This window comes from Toxorhynchites rutilus, chromosome 2 (assembly GCF_029784135.1).
Source record: "Toxorhynchites rutilus septentrionalis strain SRP chromosome 2, ASM2978413v1, whole genome shotgun sequence".
NCBI lineage: Eukaryota > Metazoa > Arthropoda > Insecta > Diptera > Culicidae > Toxorhynchites > Toxorhynchites rutilus.
Window position 1 is genome coordinate 106,489,532 of NC_073745.1, and position 16,384 is coordinate 106,505,915.

Consider the following 16,384-nt stretch of genomic DNA (forward strand, 5'->3'; position numbering starts at 1 on the left):
TCTGGCGAAACACTAGCATTCCCGCTTATGCGAGGATTCATACCATGCTTATTAATTCTTTTACATATCCGATCGTCGCCCGAAGGAAGATATAATCTGTTTCTGGTGGAATTTGGAATGGATTCTGTATTACGAGGTACTACCAAGCAATCTGTTTCTCACTTGCAGCAGTTTTCGACGAAGAAGCAAACATGTTCTGGGAGGATAGAATGTTTAAGCTGTGTGAAAGATGGCGAAAGATTGTGAAACAGAACTATGGATATAAATATAAATTATAATGGTTTGATTGAAAATGATGTTTTTGTTTTCCCAAAATCGGCATTAACTTTTCGGACAACCCAATATGAGCTATCCTGATTTATCCAGATTTTTATTTTCATTCTTCCTTAATTTTTTCAAATTATAGTTGGCAACCCTGTCTGTGTGTGCATGTGAGCGGTGTACCTGTGAAAGGAAGTTTATGTTTGCGTGTTGAAGATGACGTCGACGTTGACTGTTGACGTTTGCGTGTGCATTTGTATGTCCACTTCCATTGTCTTACTCCACATGCGTCGCTCTGAGGCTAAGACATTATCTCCCTCTCGCTCAAATCCTATCTGCTCACTATAAAACTTTATTTTCTTTTTTCATTCTTTTCATGGATATCTCCTAACACTATCATTCCCAATCGTATTTTGGGATTCCATGCCATTTCCGGTCTTTTAGAGCCGTTTTTAACGAATCGGAAGTCATTATCTTCGATTCCAAAATGACATCGGAGTACGATATTTGACTTGCGCTGGTTAAACCCTTTCACTCAATATCAATATCGTATGGGTTTTCCATATTTTTATTGTCATTTAATACTATTATCAGCAAACCCGAAGTCGAAACAAGATTATATTCTATATTCTGGAATCTACGTTCACCTATTGTAGACAAATCGTAGAATAAAGTTTATTTGTTGGTTTTGTAGAGTATTTGACTGACAACAGGCCAACCTAACTATATCATATTCTCCAACTGATGATTCTTGTAGAAAGTTTCCTCAATTTTACTATAAAATCGTTTAATTTTGTGTGATTTATACATGAAAACGCGAAAAAAAGTGTTTGTAGTGAATCAAAATATTGTCACGTCACGCTGAAATGAATCGTCACAAAATTCATTTTGTGACGTGGCAACAACTTCTTGAGACAACTCATACTTCTCTATTTGTGGAATCTATCTTTAGAAACCAGATTTTCGCGGGAATCTATCTTTAGAAACCAGATCTTCGCGGTTCGGCAGGTTCTGCAGAAACGCCGCGGATACAACGTGCCCACGCATTATTTGTTCGTTGACTTCAAATCAGCATATAGCCCTAATGCGCGACTAGGGTTGCGATGGGCTTTCGTGTTTGTTATCAAACGCTTTGGTACTGGTAAGGAGTAGAGAAGGGCAAACCGTTCATGAACTGTTCAAAAAAACTAGTTCACCAAAAAGAGTGAACGAACGGTCGTTCTTTTTTACTGGGCAACAGTTCACATGAATTGCTTACTCAGTTCAGAACGAACTGTGTACGAAGACCGCTGGCTGAACAGTGTACACCCAGGTTTTTTTTACGCGGGGGATACGTACCTCGTAAAAAAACCGCGTTAATTGGAAAATCCCCATAAAAAACCGCGCTAATTGGAAAATCCGCGTAAAAAAAGCCGAAAATACAGTGCATGGTGATCGGTGTATAAAAGGAAGGCGAGCGAACGAGTGATAGACGAATGCTGCTGCAAGGTAAATAGTCCTCAAATTAATAAATGGAAACAAACGATAGCCCCATGAAATAACAAAAATAAGATGTCGGTATGGTCGTCGGAAGACGCTTAGATCTAATAAAGCTCGCCGTCGCACGAAGCTAGTCATCTAGGAAACACTGATTAGATAGATAGTTCTTTGCGGCCACGAGTCCTGTATCATACTCGCAGAGGGCGGATGGACCTGGTTCGACTGGCTTAACCCATGCTGTTTGTGATTATCGTAGAAATCCAATCCATCATTGATAATTTGATGTAAATATTTGTTTCGTACTTTTGAATTATTTTTCGATACATCAACACTGCGCAAACATTTTCCTGTTTTTCTATATCTCTTTCTTACTTCTTAACTGTATGGTAGCCAACTACAAACCCAACTTGTATCTTGATTTTTTTCCATATCAAAACCATTGCTTTTGATTCGCTCAAACCACTTTTAAATCATCGTTACCGATGGAGTATTTTCTTTGCCAGATTCGACGAGGACCATCATTTCCAATAAATAACGTAAAGCTTGTGCAAATCGGAAAAAATCGAAAATATAACATATTCCAAGAAGGGGCTCACTCCTTCATGGAGAAAACTTGGCGTGCCAAGGCTAAGCAAATTCCGCTTGACTTTCATGGTAGAAAATCGGTTAGGTTGAGCCAATTCCGTTTGTGTGCGATAAGTTTTTCAAAACTTCCAACAACCTCGTAAAATTAGAAAAAAAGTGTCGGGAATTAATTCCTATATAGAATCTCTCACGTTAATTGACTTTTCCTGCAGGAGAAACGGCAATTACGCAACCACGCCGAACGTTGCCGGGGCTCATTTCAAATTTTCCATCCCCTGGCCAACGCATCACCGCACCAGGACCAGGAAGTGCCGACAAACGAGCGTAATAATTTTGTTAATTTTCAATTAAAAACAAGAAGCTTCCTTTATGGCATCATCCTGGTGCCATTTTCTCTATAATTTAACTCGCATCCACTGGCGGAATCGGAAAACGTGAGCGTGAGCAGCGAATTAGTTTGGGGAGGGGGGCAAATTTGCCTTTCTTGCAGGCAAACTCCCGCATCCAATCTGATGTACCCCGCGGGGGTACACCGTCTCTCTTCCGGGAGGACGCGATTCTCGTCGCTGTCATTGCCGCCGGAATGTCGTCGGAGACAACCTTGATGCCAGAAGTGCAAAAGTGGTTCCGCCCTGCGAGCAATCACATCCACACCATCATCCACCAGAGGCAGACGACACCACCCTGTTGCTTCTCATTTTGCAAGCGTTTTATCGCTATAATATTATCCCGCAGAACCCGGGAAGAAGTGCGAAAAAGATAAAATACTTTCGAACTTTGACTTGCTTCCCTCTGCCCTCCGTTGTGCGTTTCGTGGGGGAGAGCATCTCAGGGAGAAGAGTGTATTGGGTTTCGTGGGTTTAATCCAAAACACGGCAACGCGGCTGCGGCGTCTATGCGATGGATGCCTGTGTGTATGGCGTTGGTTGGTGGTGGCAGAAATCCTATTAGGTGATGCTATTTATCTTATCATAATGGGGTTTGCTGTACAAATAGGTGCAGTGATTCGGTGGATTATGTTACAGCAGGACTTCACCCATTGCACTTGACGACGTTGCAGTAATTCATGGGCGGCAGGATTCGCTTTTCATATCCCAGAATGATTGTGGACAGACACCTTGAATATTGCAAATTAATGTTTGTATCCGAAGTATAATAAACAAATATTGTTATCATCTTGCGTATGTCATAACTCGTCAACTGACTAATGCTCGCAATCATTGTCAACAATGTCGTTAATTTTTGCGCTGCCTCTGCTGCGATATGGTCGAGAATTCCTCGTGGAAATGACAAAACACATTCGAAAGCAATTTATTGTAATAATTTTAATGCTCGCGCAATAAAATATGCTCCAAATATCTTCCATCTTCACTTTTTATTGTCGTCACCCCACCCGAAAAAGCGCATAAAATGTGAGCAAATGAAAAATGCAGACGATGCCATCACGTCATGGTTTCATGGTGAGGAGAAAATTCTAATAAATTTAAGTGAACCGAGAATATTTTCCTCTCATGTGTATATGTTTGCGAGACAGCTGGAATGGACACATTTTATTGCCATTTTGTAATGCCTTCCTCTCGTCATTTGTCTGTCGTTCTGGTACAGGAACCAAGGAGGAGGAACTCTGTCGTCTTCGGGGAAATCAAAAGAAAAACTGCAAACTGAAATCGTCAAGTTGAATGATGACCTATGAAACCAGTGTCTCTCGTAAACATTGTGAAAAAAATTCTAAAATGGGATAGTTTAAATAATTGTTTCATTTACCCGGCCATGATGCAGAGTTAATTTCATTCCACAACCCGCAAACGAATTGGCCAGTGCTAAGAGAAAAAGCCACGGCCAAAGCGAACTTCGCACAAACCACAAACAACAAACCAACCATCTCGCTTTCTGTAAAGTACTTTAGCGATTTAATCCGGACCATGCTAGGGCGAACAGTTTAACCAGATTAAGGCACAAACGGTTTTCATTCTTCCCCCGGAAGTGCATGTGTGGTTTCAAGCGAAGAAAAAAGGAAGCTGGGGAAAAAAAAGTTTCTCGTTTCCGCCTTTCACCCGTGCCTTAGGATGAAAATTAACCACTAGTGCTGTTACTCTCGGCGTGGATTATCACCGCCACATGGCCCGAATTGTAAGTTTTTCCCCCGGATTGAGATGGTTGGTATTTTCATTATCGACGTGTCGTGAGTGGTTCTGGTAACAAATATTAATATAAGAGATTTGAATTGATTTTCTTTCAATTACACACGGTGTTTTTATATAGACATAGAACTTTTGGTTGAAATAAGACACTGATCAACGGTGTTAGTTTTCATGAATTTTGCTTCATTCGTAAGATAATTTTTACCATTTTTATGAGAATATTATTTCCGGAATATGGCTCAGCGGACTCAGAAGTCTCGCGTAACTTTTGAGAAGGTCCAATGTAACATTTACATCAATGCGAGGAAAACAAAACTAAAGACTGGAAAATTGTTCCGCAAATTGAACGCAAAAACTCTAAATGACCGAAGTACGACTTAGAGATGTTTTGATTGCTTTATTACTTCGGCCAATTCGAGCACTGGAGGAAAGTAGCGTTCGAAGTAACAGTCGAGTGCTTAAAATCCCAATCTGTACATCGGATGGTGCCAACATCTCAGGGTTCAAAACTTTAAAAATGCCTGCACTTGAGCTGACAGATCTGTCAGTAAGATACAAAACGGGTTCAAAACCGCATTCATTTCAGCTGTTTTGTTCTCGAGATGTTGGCTCCAAAAACATAGTCGCCTAGGATGGGGCTCATCAAACTGACTGGCTCCTTCAGAAATTATATTTCTTAAATTTCAAAATATCGATCGCTCGTTGATGGCTGGTTGTTGACGACCTCTTTTAGAAAAAGTTCACGAGCTTACGGATTCATAACTCTGTTGTTTTCGTTGGTTCTTCTGATGATGTTGCTGGTTGTGTTGTCGCGTTGGGAAGCAAGCATATTTTCGTTACGGGTCACACAAATTTTCCGCAGGGTGTTTGAAGAGTTAACACACGAGTTATCCCGTCTGCTCCGGGGTGCAGTTCGATGATTCGTCCTGTCGGCCAATACACAGGAGGAGAGTTCTCGTCCTTTATTTTATTATGAGAAAGGTCATCTGGTCCTTTCTCGATTACTACAGGTAGATTGCACCACTTCGATCGTGGTTGAACTGTCGAAAGATATTCGTTGTACCATCGCTGTCAAGGATGTTGGAAAAGTTTCTGCGTGTGATCCCAGTGTCGAAGAGGGAATTTTCATGAGGTCTATTTCCGGAATTTCTTTTATCGCGGAACCAATCAGAATATGTCCGGGAGTGAGCGGTTCGAAATCGGTGAAATCGCTGAGAGCAACGATTGACCTAGAGTTCAGGCAACACTCGATCAGTTTGAGTAGAGTTTGCATGTCTTCGTCAGCTAGTTTGTTGGGTCCGAGAACACGGTAGAATGCTTCAGTGCTGATGCGATAGCAGCCTCCCACCAACCCCCGAAGTTAGAAGCCTTATGAGGGTTGAAGCACCAGCGTATCAGGTGCTAGGAATGAATGAAACAATCGTAGATTTAAATAATTTGGCGGACACGGGTTTTCCCCGCTGAAGTTGAGTCCAGTCACTGTTGAAGCATTGTTGTTGAACTAATGAGATCAGCGTTTTCACAGCCCTGGAGACTTCAACAGAGCTGAGACTAGAGCTTTTCGGACGTGTGATTGAGTGAATTGTGATGAAATCGTTGACAATAAGCGAGTACATGCAGCATGTGGTCGTAGCTGGAAATTTTCTCCACGAATAAATCCAGGAATGTGGGTTCGGCTACAGCGGGAACTGAGTCAACCGGTGTTTTTCTAGTTTTTTTGTTTAGTAGCGGGTGCTGCGAAAGATATGATGTCCAGTGTTCGATCACAGGCAGTGGAAGCTCTTGGTCCCATCCTAGAATCATGTCAGCGCTGTCCTTAAGTATTCATAGAGCCTGCATAAACAATTTAGCGGAAGGTGTTTTACAAGATGCGTCAAAGAATACGCGTAACTTTGTTGTAAAGTTGTTCTCGCGAACAATGCAGTGATGAGGAAGATGATAGGACGGAGATGGTGATGTCTCATGGTTGTACACTCGATACATAAGTCCGAGGGCACGGTATTCTTCCAGAAAGTCGCAGTATCGTTTCCGGAGATTTTCATCATGCCACAGGTGGTTTTCCAGAAGACGAGAGCGACGAATAGCAGTACGACGACTGTCTTCAAGCTTGGAGAGAATGTCGTTTCTGACTGGTAGACGGACTATATAGCGTCTTCCGGAATTTCTGGATACGTTGCGTTAAAAATGTGCTTCACATGCTGCTCCTTCCATCGAGTAGTTTGTAGAGCCGCTATCTTCTTCGACAGTCCAGAACTTTTCCATTTGCTGATGGAGATTTATGATGGTGGCAATATTAACCGATGCTGGAGCTGCTGATTGGCTTGATCACAACAAAAATTTTAAAAAAATATTACAACAAGTCTAAATGTTATCTCAACGAAAATCTCATTTTCGTCAAATCTCTACTCCTCATACCGTGCTGATCAAAACGAGTAACTAACGTGGCAGTGCGGCGTAATTTCGTAGGTTTGCATCGTCGATCACCCTATTCAAGCGGAGAAAGAATAAGAAGCATCACAATAAATAACTCGTTTTTTAATTAGAAGGAAATGCAAGGAAATAATGGACATGGGTGGTAAAATGAACCAATGCTTAAATTTCAATAATTTAGCTTAAAACCGATTGATGAATGAATCTTTCAAATGTTGAAAATAATAAATAAAAACGTAAAATTGATAGCCATTCGGATGTAATTTTGCTTGCATCGTATTAAAGAAATTTCCCTTGAAATTTATTTAATTCGACCTTATATATTCGACAAATCATCAGTTTGAACGACTGTTGACATATTCTAGAGGAGATGAACAGATATTTCGTTTGATTTCAGCGATTAATTCGCATTCGAAATTACTTTGTTGTTTGGGGGCAAAATGGACCACCACTGGAAAACGACCTAAAATTTTTTGGTTTCTAATTCTGATATACCTTATTACATGTTGCTTTTCAAGGGGTTCCTTTTGTGGCGTTTACCCTGGAAAAATATGTCACCCTAACCACAACCCAGCCTCTTTATGTTTCTTACTACGTTTTTTTACGTATTAGAAAATTTCATTTACGACTCAAAGTGAATAGGTCCAGCTTATTTCATGCGTGTACCAACTATTTAAATAATGATTTGAACAAATTATGACAAAAAAAGATGGGAACATCACCGAAGGAACTTATGACCAGTGCCGAAAATATTCACCTTCACGACATTCAAATATGGCGAATTTCAGTCTACCTTGTATTGATGTCCTACTGCTCAAATGAGAGTCGATAAATATGAAACAACACTTTTAATGAACACGAGTGGGATGAACATCAACATCAACATGCCATGAAATTCATTTTTCATTGGCATCTTCATTTCCGTCATGACATTCGAAACGTCGAAATTAAAGATCACTACGGGTTAGTGAAAATCAAAGCATAAAATTCAACGTCAACCAATTGAGAGTGAAATCGGTTAATAGTAAGGGAAGGCCATTTATCACATAAAATTCTTGTTTTGGTGACTCAAACATTGATATGTATAGTATAACTCTTTATCTAAGTTTTATGAATCTACTCCCGACTTTTCGGAAACGACATACACCCCCAATCGTATGGGCTATGAGTGAAAACAATAGATAGAAATTAACCTAATTTTGTTTTGATTTCTGGCAGCGATGAAGATCAATTTAGCTTTCGTGATAATCATCCGAAATTATTGACAGTAAGGAATGTGCCTGAATGTAGGCTTTTCGAAATTCATTCACGCGTCTCGACTGTTGTGTTATACTCATTATGACTGATATGATGTTGAGTTTCAATAGAAAAGAATTCATCCGACACTGGGAAAAAGATAATTTTTCCATTTGTGAATAAATTTTGATAATTTCTGGCACTGCCTATGACTACTCCAAGTGCTGTCAATTTAAATAACTTCCGAGTAACTATTCTAACTATTTAAATAATATCCGAGTAACTATTCTGTACCTTTTAGCAAAATTGCGCTCCCAAAACCATTATCCCCAAACAGATAATTTACAAATTATACTATTCAGCATCTTTCACAGAACGGCAGCAAAAAATCCAAAATCGTTTGTTATTGTGAAAACTGAACACTGAACAATGAACACTGCTCTCGCTTTCAGAATATTTCTTCTTTCCATCCGGCTAGCAATGTGTTGCACTTTCAAGCCACTTTGAATTTGGAATTTGGAAAAACTGAATGATCGATCTGACCACCAATAAGCTCAAAAATGCATTTAAATTCATACAGGCTCTCCCCATGCAAACAAAAATCAGTTAATTTATTTTACTTTATTATTCGTATATCACTTTCGAATCCAGAGATAGCTTTTAATAACACTTCTGTGAAAGGTTTGGTGGTCCTGAAAAGGGAGGTCTTAAACATGTTGCCCGCTGTCTGTGTTGCCACCGCTGCCGCTATTGCCATTTCTGCCAACGCTCCTGCCACTCCTGCCACCTCTGCCAATGCTGCTGCTACAGGCTAGGACAACCTTTTTCAACCTTTTTTGCTGCATTCCCTCCTTTACGAAAGTTAATCCCAGTGTTCCCCTTTATCAATATTTCGGAAAAAAGTCTGCAGCATATCAGTAAAATAATGGAAGAATGTAAACGGTTTTCAAATTATATTCGCAACAAATCTGATTTTATACTTGTATCTGATTACAAAAGAGGTTTGTCAAGTCAGAATGGCACCTGCGAGTGAACATTTTCCACCGAAATCGTATTTCTTGAGAACGTTGTCGAAAAGCACACGTCATGTCATCTCCGATATCCACTCTGTTACGGTGTTTTGTTTCCATCTGCAGCAGCAAATTCACATAAATACCACGCGAAAGACAATAACACTCGTAATGTTTAATCCGCATATCAGGATAAGAATCAATCATTGTCCAGATCTTGTTCTTTGATATAAGGAAAATATGTTTCAAGTTCATATGAAGGTTCCCGTTTTTCGAAGGGGATTGTAGCCTAACTAAGTGTTGTTCAATACATCAAACGATTTTTAAGTATAAAAAATAAAATAGTAATAGGAGTACCGGTAAGTTTCTTCGTTTTTTTCAAAAAATAATACTTTATTCTGCAAAAATGGTTATAAATTTGATATTCAAAGTATTGCCCATCGCTAGTCACAACTTCTTCCCATCTTTCTGGCAATTCACGGATCCCTTTGCGGAAATAATCGGCAGGTTTGTCGCCTTACCACGAATCGATCCAATTTTTGACTTCATAAAATTGGAGTAGTGCTGATCAACCAGGCCAGGTTGCATCGATCGAAAAAGGTATTAATCGAACGGAGCAATGTTTGGAAAATACGGCGGGTGGGATAGGACCTCCCATTTCCACGTTTCCAAGTATGTTTTGACCGGTTTCACGACATGCAGCCGAGCATTGTCGTACTGCAAAATAACTTTATCGTGTCTGCTCGTATTGTGGCATTTTTTCCCTCAGTGCACGATTCGATGCGAAAAACCCTTTTTTTAATGCCGTTGGAGCAGTTGTTCGCACGTGAAAAAACGACGTTCGACGTCTCATGGCTTCAATTCATACGGCACCCAATTTCCTATGTTTCGGATTATTCCCATTGCTTTTAAACGATCGGATATGGTTCGCTGAGCTACTCCAAGTGCATCTGCAAGTTCTGGTTACGTTTGTGACGGATCTTTATCGAGTGAAGCCTCAAATTCTTCACTCTCATACTTTTTTGACGGTCCGGAACGTTCTTCGTCTTCTAAGTCAAAATTACCACTTTTAAACCATGAAAACCACGTCTGACACGTTTGCTCATTTGGAGCATGGTCACCATAAGCTTCCACCAAATTGCGATGACTTTCCGGTGTTTTTTTTCTCTTTATATTGAAGTAATGAAGTAACACTCCCCGTAAAAACACTCTCGTTGGTACGACATTCAACATATTCGAAGTGGCAAAAAACTATGTTGTTCACTCTTCAACTTTTTGACATATACTGAAAAAGACGCGCAATGCCAGTAGTATTCCAACGAATGTCTGGAAATTTGATTCACTGGAATAATAATCAAGTTACGCCATCTGTTGTAAGACCAAAGAAACTTACCGGTACACCTAATATATTTTTAATCTAAAGAATAAAAGTCATCAAATAGAACATATTTTTAGTGTGCGGTTAAAAGTGGTATATGGACGCGGCAAAAGAGCATATTCCTTGGGGTGTTCATTTTATCATCTCATCCCCTAGCAATAGTTCCACCGTCCCATAAATTGAACGTTTTTCATGTAGAATCGCATGAAGGTTTCTTTTTTATGATAATGGAGGCAATTTCACAAACAGTTGAAATTTTATCAATTTAAAAAAAACCAATCACCATTTTGGTGAGCCCGACACAACGTTAAACTTTTAACGTATCATTCCGGGGCCCGTATTTTCTCGAATACTTTGGTCACCCTTGTCTTGAGGTCACCTCACTAGCTTCGATAAGAGATCCGCTTGTCGGCCCTATACTGCAAGGTGCTACTTCATTCCCGGAGATCTTGGAATGGCTTGATATCCATATAAATTTAGTGTCCGGATGTGTGTTGGTAAATGTTTGTTGTGGGGTCGAGGTGCGTCGGACCTTCCAAATCTATTCCGCATTACCACGAATTACCGAATTACTGTGTATCGAATGTTCAGTAGTTCCGTAATAGTTTTCCAGCTGACTACGGGGTTTTAACCAAACTGTAACAAGTCAATCAAGCATGACTTGACAGATTTTCGAACCCACCTTTCAAGTTCGCAAGAAAGAACATCATTGCTAGTACGGAGCCCTTTTTTGGATTCTAATGATTACTTGGGCAGAACGGAAGCTCAAGAAGCCTCTCATGAAGTTTAGCATGTGACCAGCGATCCCCAGCGGTTCAGCTGTAGCAAGATCGCAGGCATCTAGGCTCGGTTAGGCAATGTCCAGTGCAGCTAACTCGATGTGATGACTCCTTGCCTCGCCCAGAGCATGCCGCAGGGCGTCTATGTATGTGTTGGTCCCACATCCTGGACAAAACGTTTATTGCCGGAAGTTCAGGAGTCGGTTGGTCGGTTGGGTCAAGCGTCTTAATGTATATAGTCCTCATTCGTCTATAGGAGTGAACGTCATATGATCAAAGTGATGGAATGAAGTAAGAGCATACGAAATCTCCTGAAAGTGCAAAGGATGTCGCTAACATAGTTGCTGGGTAAGTCTTCATGAGAGCCAGAGTAGTTAACGCGGTGAGATCATTTCTACCTTACAAATCTGCAGGTGCAGATGGAATTTTTCCAGCCCTGATTCAAAATGGAGAATCAAAACTAATTCCACCTCTAATCGAGATTTTTAAGGCAAGTATGATACTAGAGCACATTCCTTCGATATGGAGACTTATTAAATAGTTTTCATTCCAAAAGCGGGGAATCGTGACAAATCACTCCCAAAGGCATTCAGACCAATTAGTTTATCATCAATACTGCTGAAAACTATGGAAAAAGTATTGTATGAATACATAAAGTCTGTATTCATGTCCAAATGCCCATTATCAAAATACCAGTTTGCTTACCAATCAGGCAAATCCACAGTAACAGCGCTACACACGCTTGTAACAAAAATTGAAAAATCTCTCTTGTCAAAAGAAACCGCTCTATGCGCGTTTCTTGACATCGAAGGTGCCTTTGATAATGCTTCTTATCTATCAATGGCACAAGCGATGAGAAAAAGACGCTTCGATAACTGCATAGTCAAATGGATCCAGGGCATGCTCACACATAGACGAATCACCTCGGAGCTGGGCGGGTCGTCAACATATGTGATTGCAACGAAAGGCTGCTCACAAGGAGGGGTTTTATCACCCCTCCTTTGGTCACTTGTAGTTGACGACCTTCTGATAAGTTTAGAGGTAAAAGGATTCGAAGTTGTGGGCTTTGCCGATGATCTTGTCATAATGGTACGAGGCAAGTTTGACGACGTGTTATCGAGCAGAATGCAGATGGCCTCAAACTTTACACAATCTTGGTGTATCACAGAAGGTCTGAGCATAAATCCCTCAAAAACAACAATTATTCCGTTCACCAAAAAGAAAAAAACTGCATCTGCAGTCTCTACATCTTGGGGGAGAGGAAATAAAAATCAGCGCTTCAGTGAAATATCTAGGTGTAATCTCAGATGCTAAATTAAACTGGAACGCGCACTTAGATTCAATAATCAGCAAGGCGAACTCAGCTCTATGGGCATGCTCCAAAATGATAGGAAGAACATGGGGCCTTAAACCAAAAATGGCTATGTGGGTTTACACTGCAATTATGGATAACCTATGCCTCACTTGTATGGTGGCCAAAGACTAAGGAGACTGTAGCTACAAAAAAAGCTAAACAAACTCCAACGACTAGCATGCGTTACAATTACTGGAGCAATGCGAAGTACACCCTCAAAGGCATTGGAGGCTATCCTTCACCTGGTACCTATGAACCAATATGTTCAGCTAGAGGCTGAAAAAAGCGCTCTAAAGCTTAAAAGATGGAAAAATACTAGACGGGGACAAAACTGGTCACTTGAGCATCTTGAATCTTTTACCCATTGGAACAGCCTCAGAGATGAACAATGATTGGATGGAACCTAGGACCAATTATGACATTCCACACAGAGTGATCGAACATTCTCGCTCAGTATTGGATGAAGGTGGCCTCAAAGTTCGTAATGGTTCAATTATGTTCTACACTGATGGGTCGAAAATGGGAATCAGAACAGGTGCTGGAGTGTATGGTCCCAGAAATCTCTGTGGCTATGGGAAACTGGCCAACAGTTTTTCTGGCAGAAATAGCTGCAATAATAGAATGTCTAAATGTCTGCCTCAAAAGAAAGTATAGACATGCTAACATCTGCATATTCTCTGACAGTCAAGCGGCACTTAAAGCTCTAAATGCCTTCAAGTGCTCTTCAAAATTGTCTGGGAATGCATTTCCCTTTTACGGCAATTAAGTCAGATAAGTTCGGTACAATTGTACTGGATTCCTGGCCATTGCGGTATAGAGGGCAACGAGCGAGCAGATGAACTTGCCAGGAACGGCTCAAACTCACCATTCACTGGTCCAGAACCATTTTGTGGACTCTCCGACTGTGTGTTGAAAAGCGAGCTGAAAAAATGGGAGGACCGGGAAGTGACAGCCAACTGGATGGCTGCAAAACTTAAACAGGCGAAAAAATTTATTACGCCGAGTGTTACGGCCCGAGCTGGTCCGAATAATTGGATCTTTGATAACAGAAGAGAAAAACACATTAGTCTCTTCAGATCACTTTATTTATAGATATTGTCATACACTCAACACCAATCTTTTAAACATTAATCTGCAACGCAAAATCCTGGATCCGCCCCTGGAAAAGGGAGGATTAAAAAGTACATTATATCAACAATAATATTCATAGCCACTTACCTTTTCATCAGGAACAATAACCTGCAACAATATAAATATTTTTATATTAGGCATTATGCATAACAAAAAGCACTTACCCGTTCCGTCCAGAACGTTCGGGACTCGACGTCAACAACAAACACTTATCACAATATAAATAATAACATTGAAGAATCAAAACAATAACAATTGTCATAGGATAGGATAGGAACACATGGAAACGAACCTGCTATAAAACAAAGCCCCATTGTTTATAGCGAACATTCTAGAATACCCGAGCAATAATGCAACAATAGAATTTACTGTAGCGTGTACCGTATAAATAGGGCACGAAATATTCAGTACATCGTTCAGTCTTAAAAGTACAGTGGTTCAGTTACAGATCGACTAATTATAGTGAAATAAAGTTCAGTCAACAGGAATTCTAGTGAAGTGCAAAAGTGAGAAAAGTTTTCTTTTGATCCGAAGTGGAAGAAAGTCCTAAAATTATCGCAGTTTGGTCGGTCGAAATACAAAGTGTCGGGAAGTGTCCGAATCCAGTTTTGAGCCCACAAGTGCGTCGATTTTCCCCGTAACACCGAGTATTAATATTACTCAACAGCTGCTAAGCCTCAATAAGAAAGACTTAAGCACATTCACTGGTCTTGTAACAGGACACTGCCCGAGTAAATACCATCTTAAGAACATAGGTTTAGCACAAGATGATATTTGTCGCTTTTGTAATGTCGAAAGCGAAACCTCGGAACATTTGCTCTGTAATTGCGGAGCTCTAACTAGACGCAGACTTCGACACCTTGATAAAGCTATTCTGGAGCCCAAGGAAATTTGGTCTGCGTCGCCGATCAGGATTATAAATTTTATCGAACAGATTATTCCTGATTGGCACCTTTTACGCTATAGATTTCAGTCTACTCCTTCATCAATAAGTAGTAGATAAGCTTGAAGTGTAGTATAAAAAAGGGGTATACCACAATAGTTCAAAATAATAGACGCGGTGGTTCACACCCAACAGGGGAAAAAAGAGCATACGAGGTCGACCTAATCTGAAGACTCTTAAGAGTCATTCCTCATTGAAACCCGTAAACAACGAACTTTCTGACATTTTGAATTTTTAGAGAGATAAGCAATACATTCATATTTCACTGATTTATTCAAAGACATGGAACTCTGGAAATGCTTCACATTTAGCGTTCAGTAAACTCATCATGTTAGTTTAACTGTCAGATAACTGACACTGAAATGAGTCTATATGCAATGATTTATTGCCTTTTGCATTTCGGAAGTACCGCCCAAAAAACATCAAACATCAGCATTAATAAGCGAGCATGGTTACGTAGTATGTTAACGAGAAGCATATGTCCTCGGCGCGGAAAAACGCGCAAGTCAGGAAGCACATAATTCATAATTTGCTCCAAAATTGATTAATGATCGATTAAGGCAAGTGCTTTCACCCCCACTATTACTCATATCACGTGACTCGAATCAACGCTCCTCCGCTTGTATGGAAAGGAGAGCTCACAAAATCCATATCAGAGATACCACCAAGGATTGCGAAATTATTTCATCCCGGCAATAAAAGCGTGAAATTTCATATTTCACAACCCGGATGCTCAGTTGGGAGAACAAAAAACAGACAGCCCAACAGCAGCAAATGCGCACGATGCTAAGCGAAGCATACGTTTTTGCTACACGATAAAATCGCACTGTATATCAACTTCATCGCTCAGCTATGCTCTGCTCATCATCATCACCATCATCGGGAACATCCATCTTTACCCTTCTCGAAACATAAGCGTGTTAAATACTGTGGAGATGCAGCCTTATTAATGACGGAACCATGAATGGGCGGAATATCTCCATTTGAGATATAGAAAGGCAAAAAAACAACAACTGTAAAATGTTGTTAGCATAAGAAACTTCGCAACTCTCAGTCGCTACTTAACATAGGCAAGCATGAATAGCTGCTTGTAAGGATAGCTTTAAAGTGTCGACAGGAGGAAAAAACGCTCCCACGCTTAACACGATGAGCTGCTGAGCAATATCAATAAACGTCGCAATATATTTGTGAGGAGAGCTTGGGTGGGATGCAATCAATCATGATTAGGCCCGGAGGCCCCGGAACTGATCGAATTTCAACAGTATCAGTACCTTCAGTGTGATTTTACTATTCAGAAGCGAATGCATTCCGATGACCCTAGTAATCATTTAACGCTCACCTCTCACATGCATCTGCATATTTCAAATAGCTACATGATTCCCAACATGAATTCTTCCTTTCCTCTGGTAAGCTGACACATTTCAATAAATTGAAAATCCCCTCTCACCGAGGCTTGGCTTGCGAAGAATTCATATTCAAGGAACGATGTTCACAAGCTCTACCTGTGTATCACTGTTTCTGCCTTTTAGCGTACCTTCGAGTCGAACTTTTGACCCTTCAGAGACTATCGTTGTCAGGAAAATTATATTACCGACATTTGGAAATCTGAAATGTCGAATCAAAACGTTCGCCTTTCCCCGCAGGCACACCGATTTTT

General features: G+C 40.4%; 1 protein-coding gene across 6 annotated transcripts in view; it reads right to left on the reverse strand.

Moving 5' to 3' along the window:
* The window catches only part of LOC129771832 (matrix metalloproteinase-2), a 475,554-nt gene that overhangs the window by 21,871 nt on the left and 437,299 nt on the right, over positions 1-16,384 (reverse strand). Inside the window, exon 1 of one of the 6 annotated variants that reach the window (XM_055775904.1) lies at positions 13,872-13,892. The exons of the other annotated variants lie outside the window; for them this stretch is intronic. Coding sequence (XP_055631879.1) covers positions 13,872-13,879 — 8 coding nt within the window. The 5' untranslated portion in view covers positions 13,880-13,892. Of the gene's footprint in view, positions 1-13,871; positions 13,893-16,384 lie in introns of those variants that run through there. 6 annotated transcript variants of the gene reach the window in all.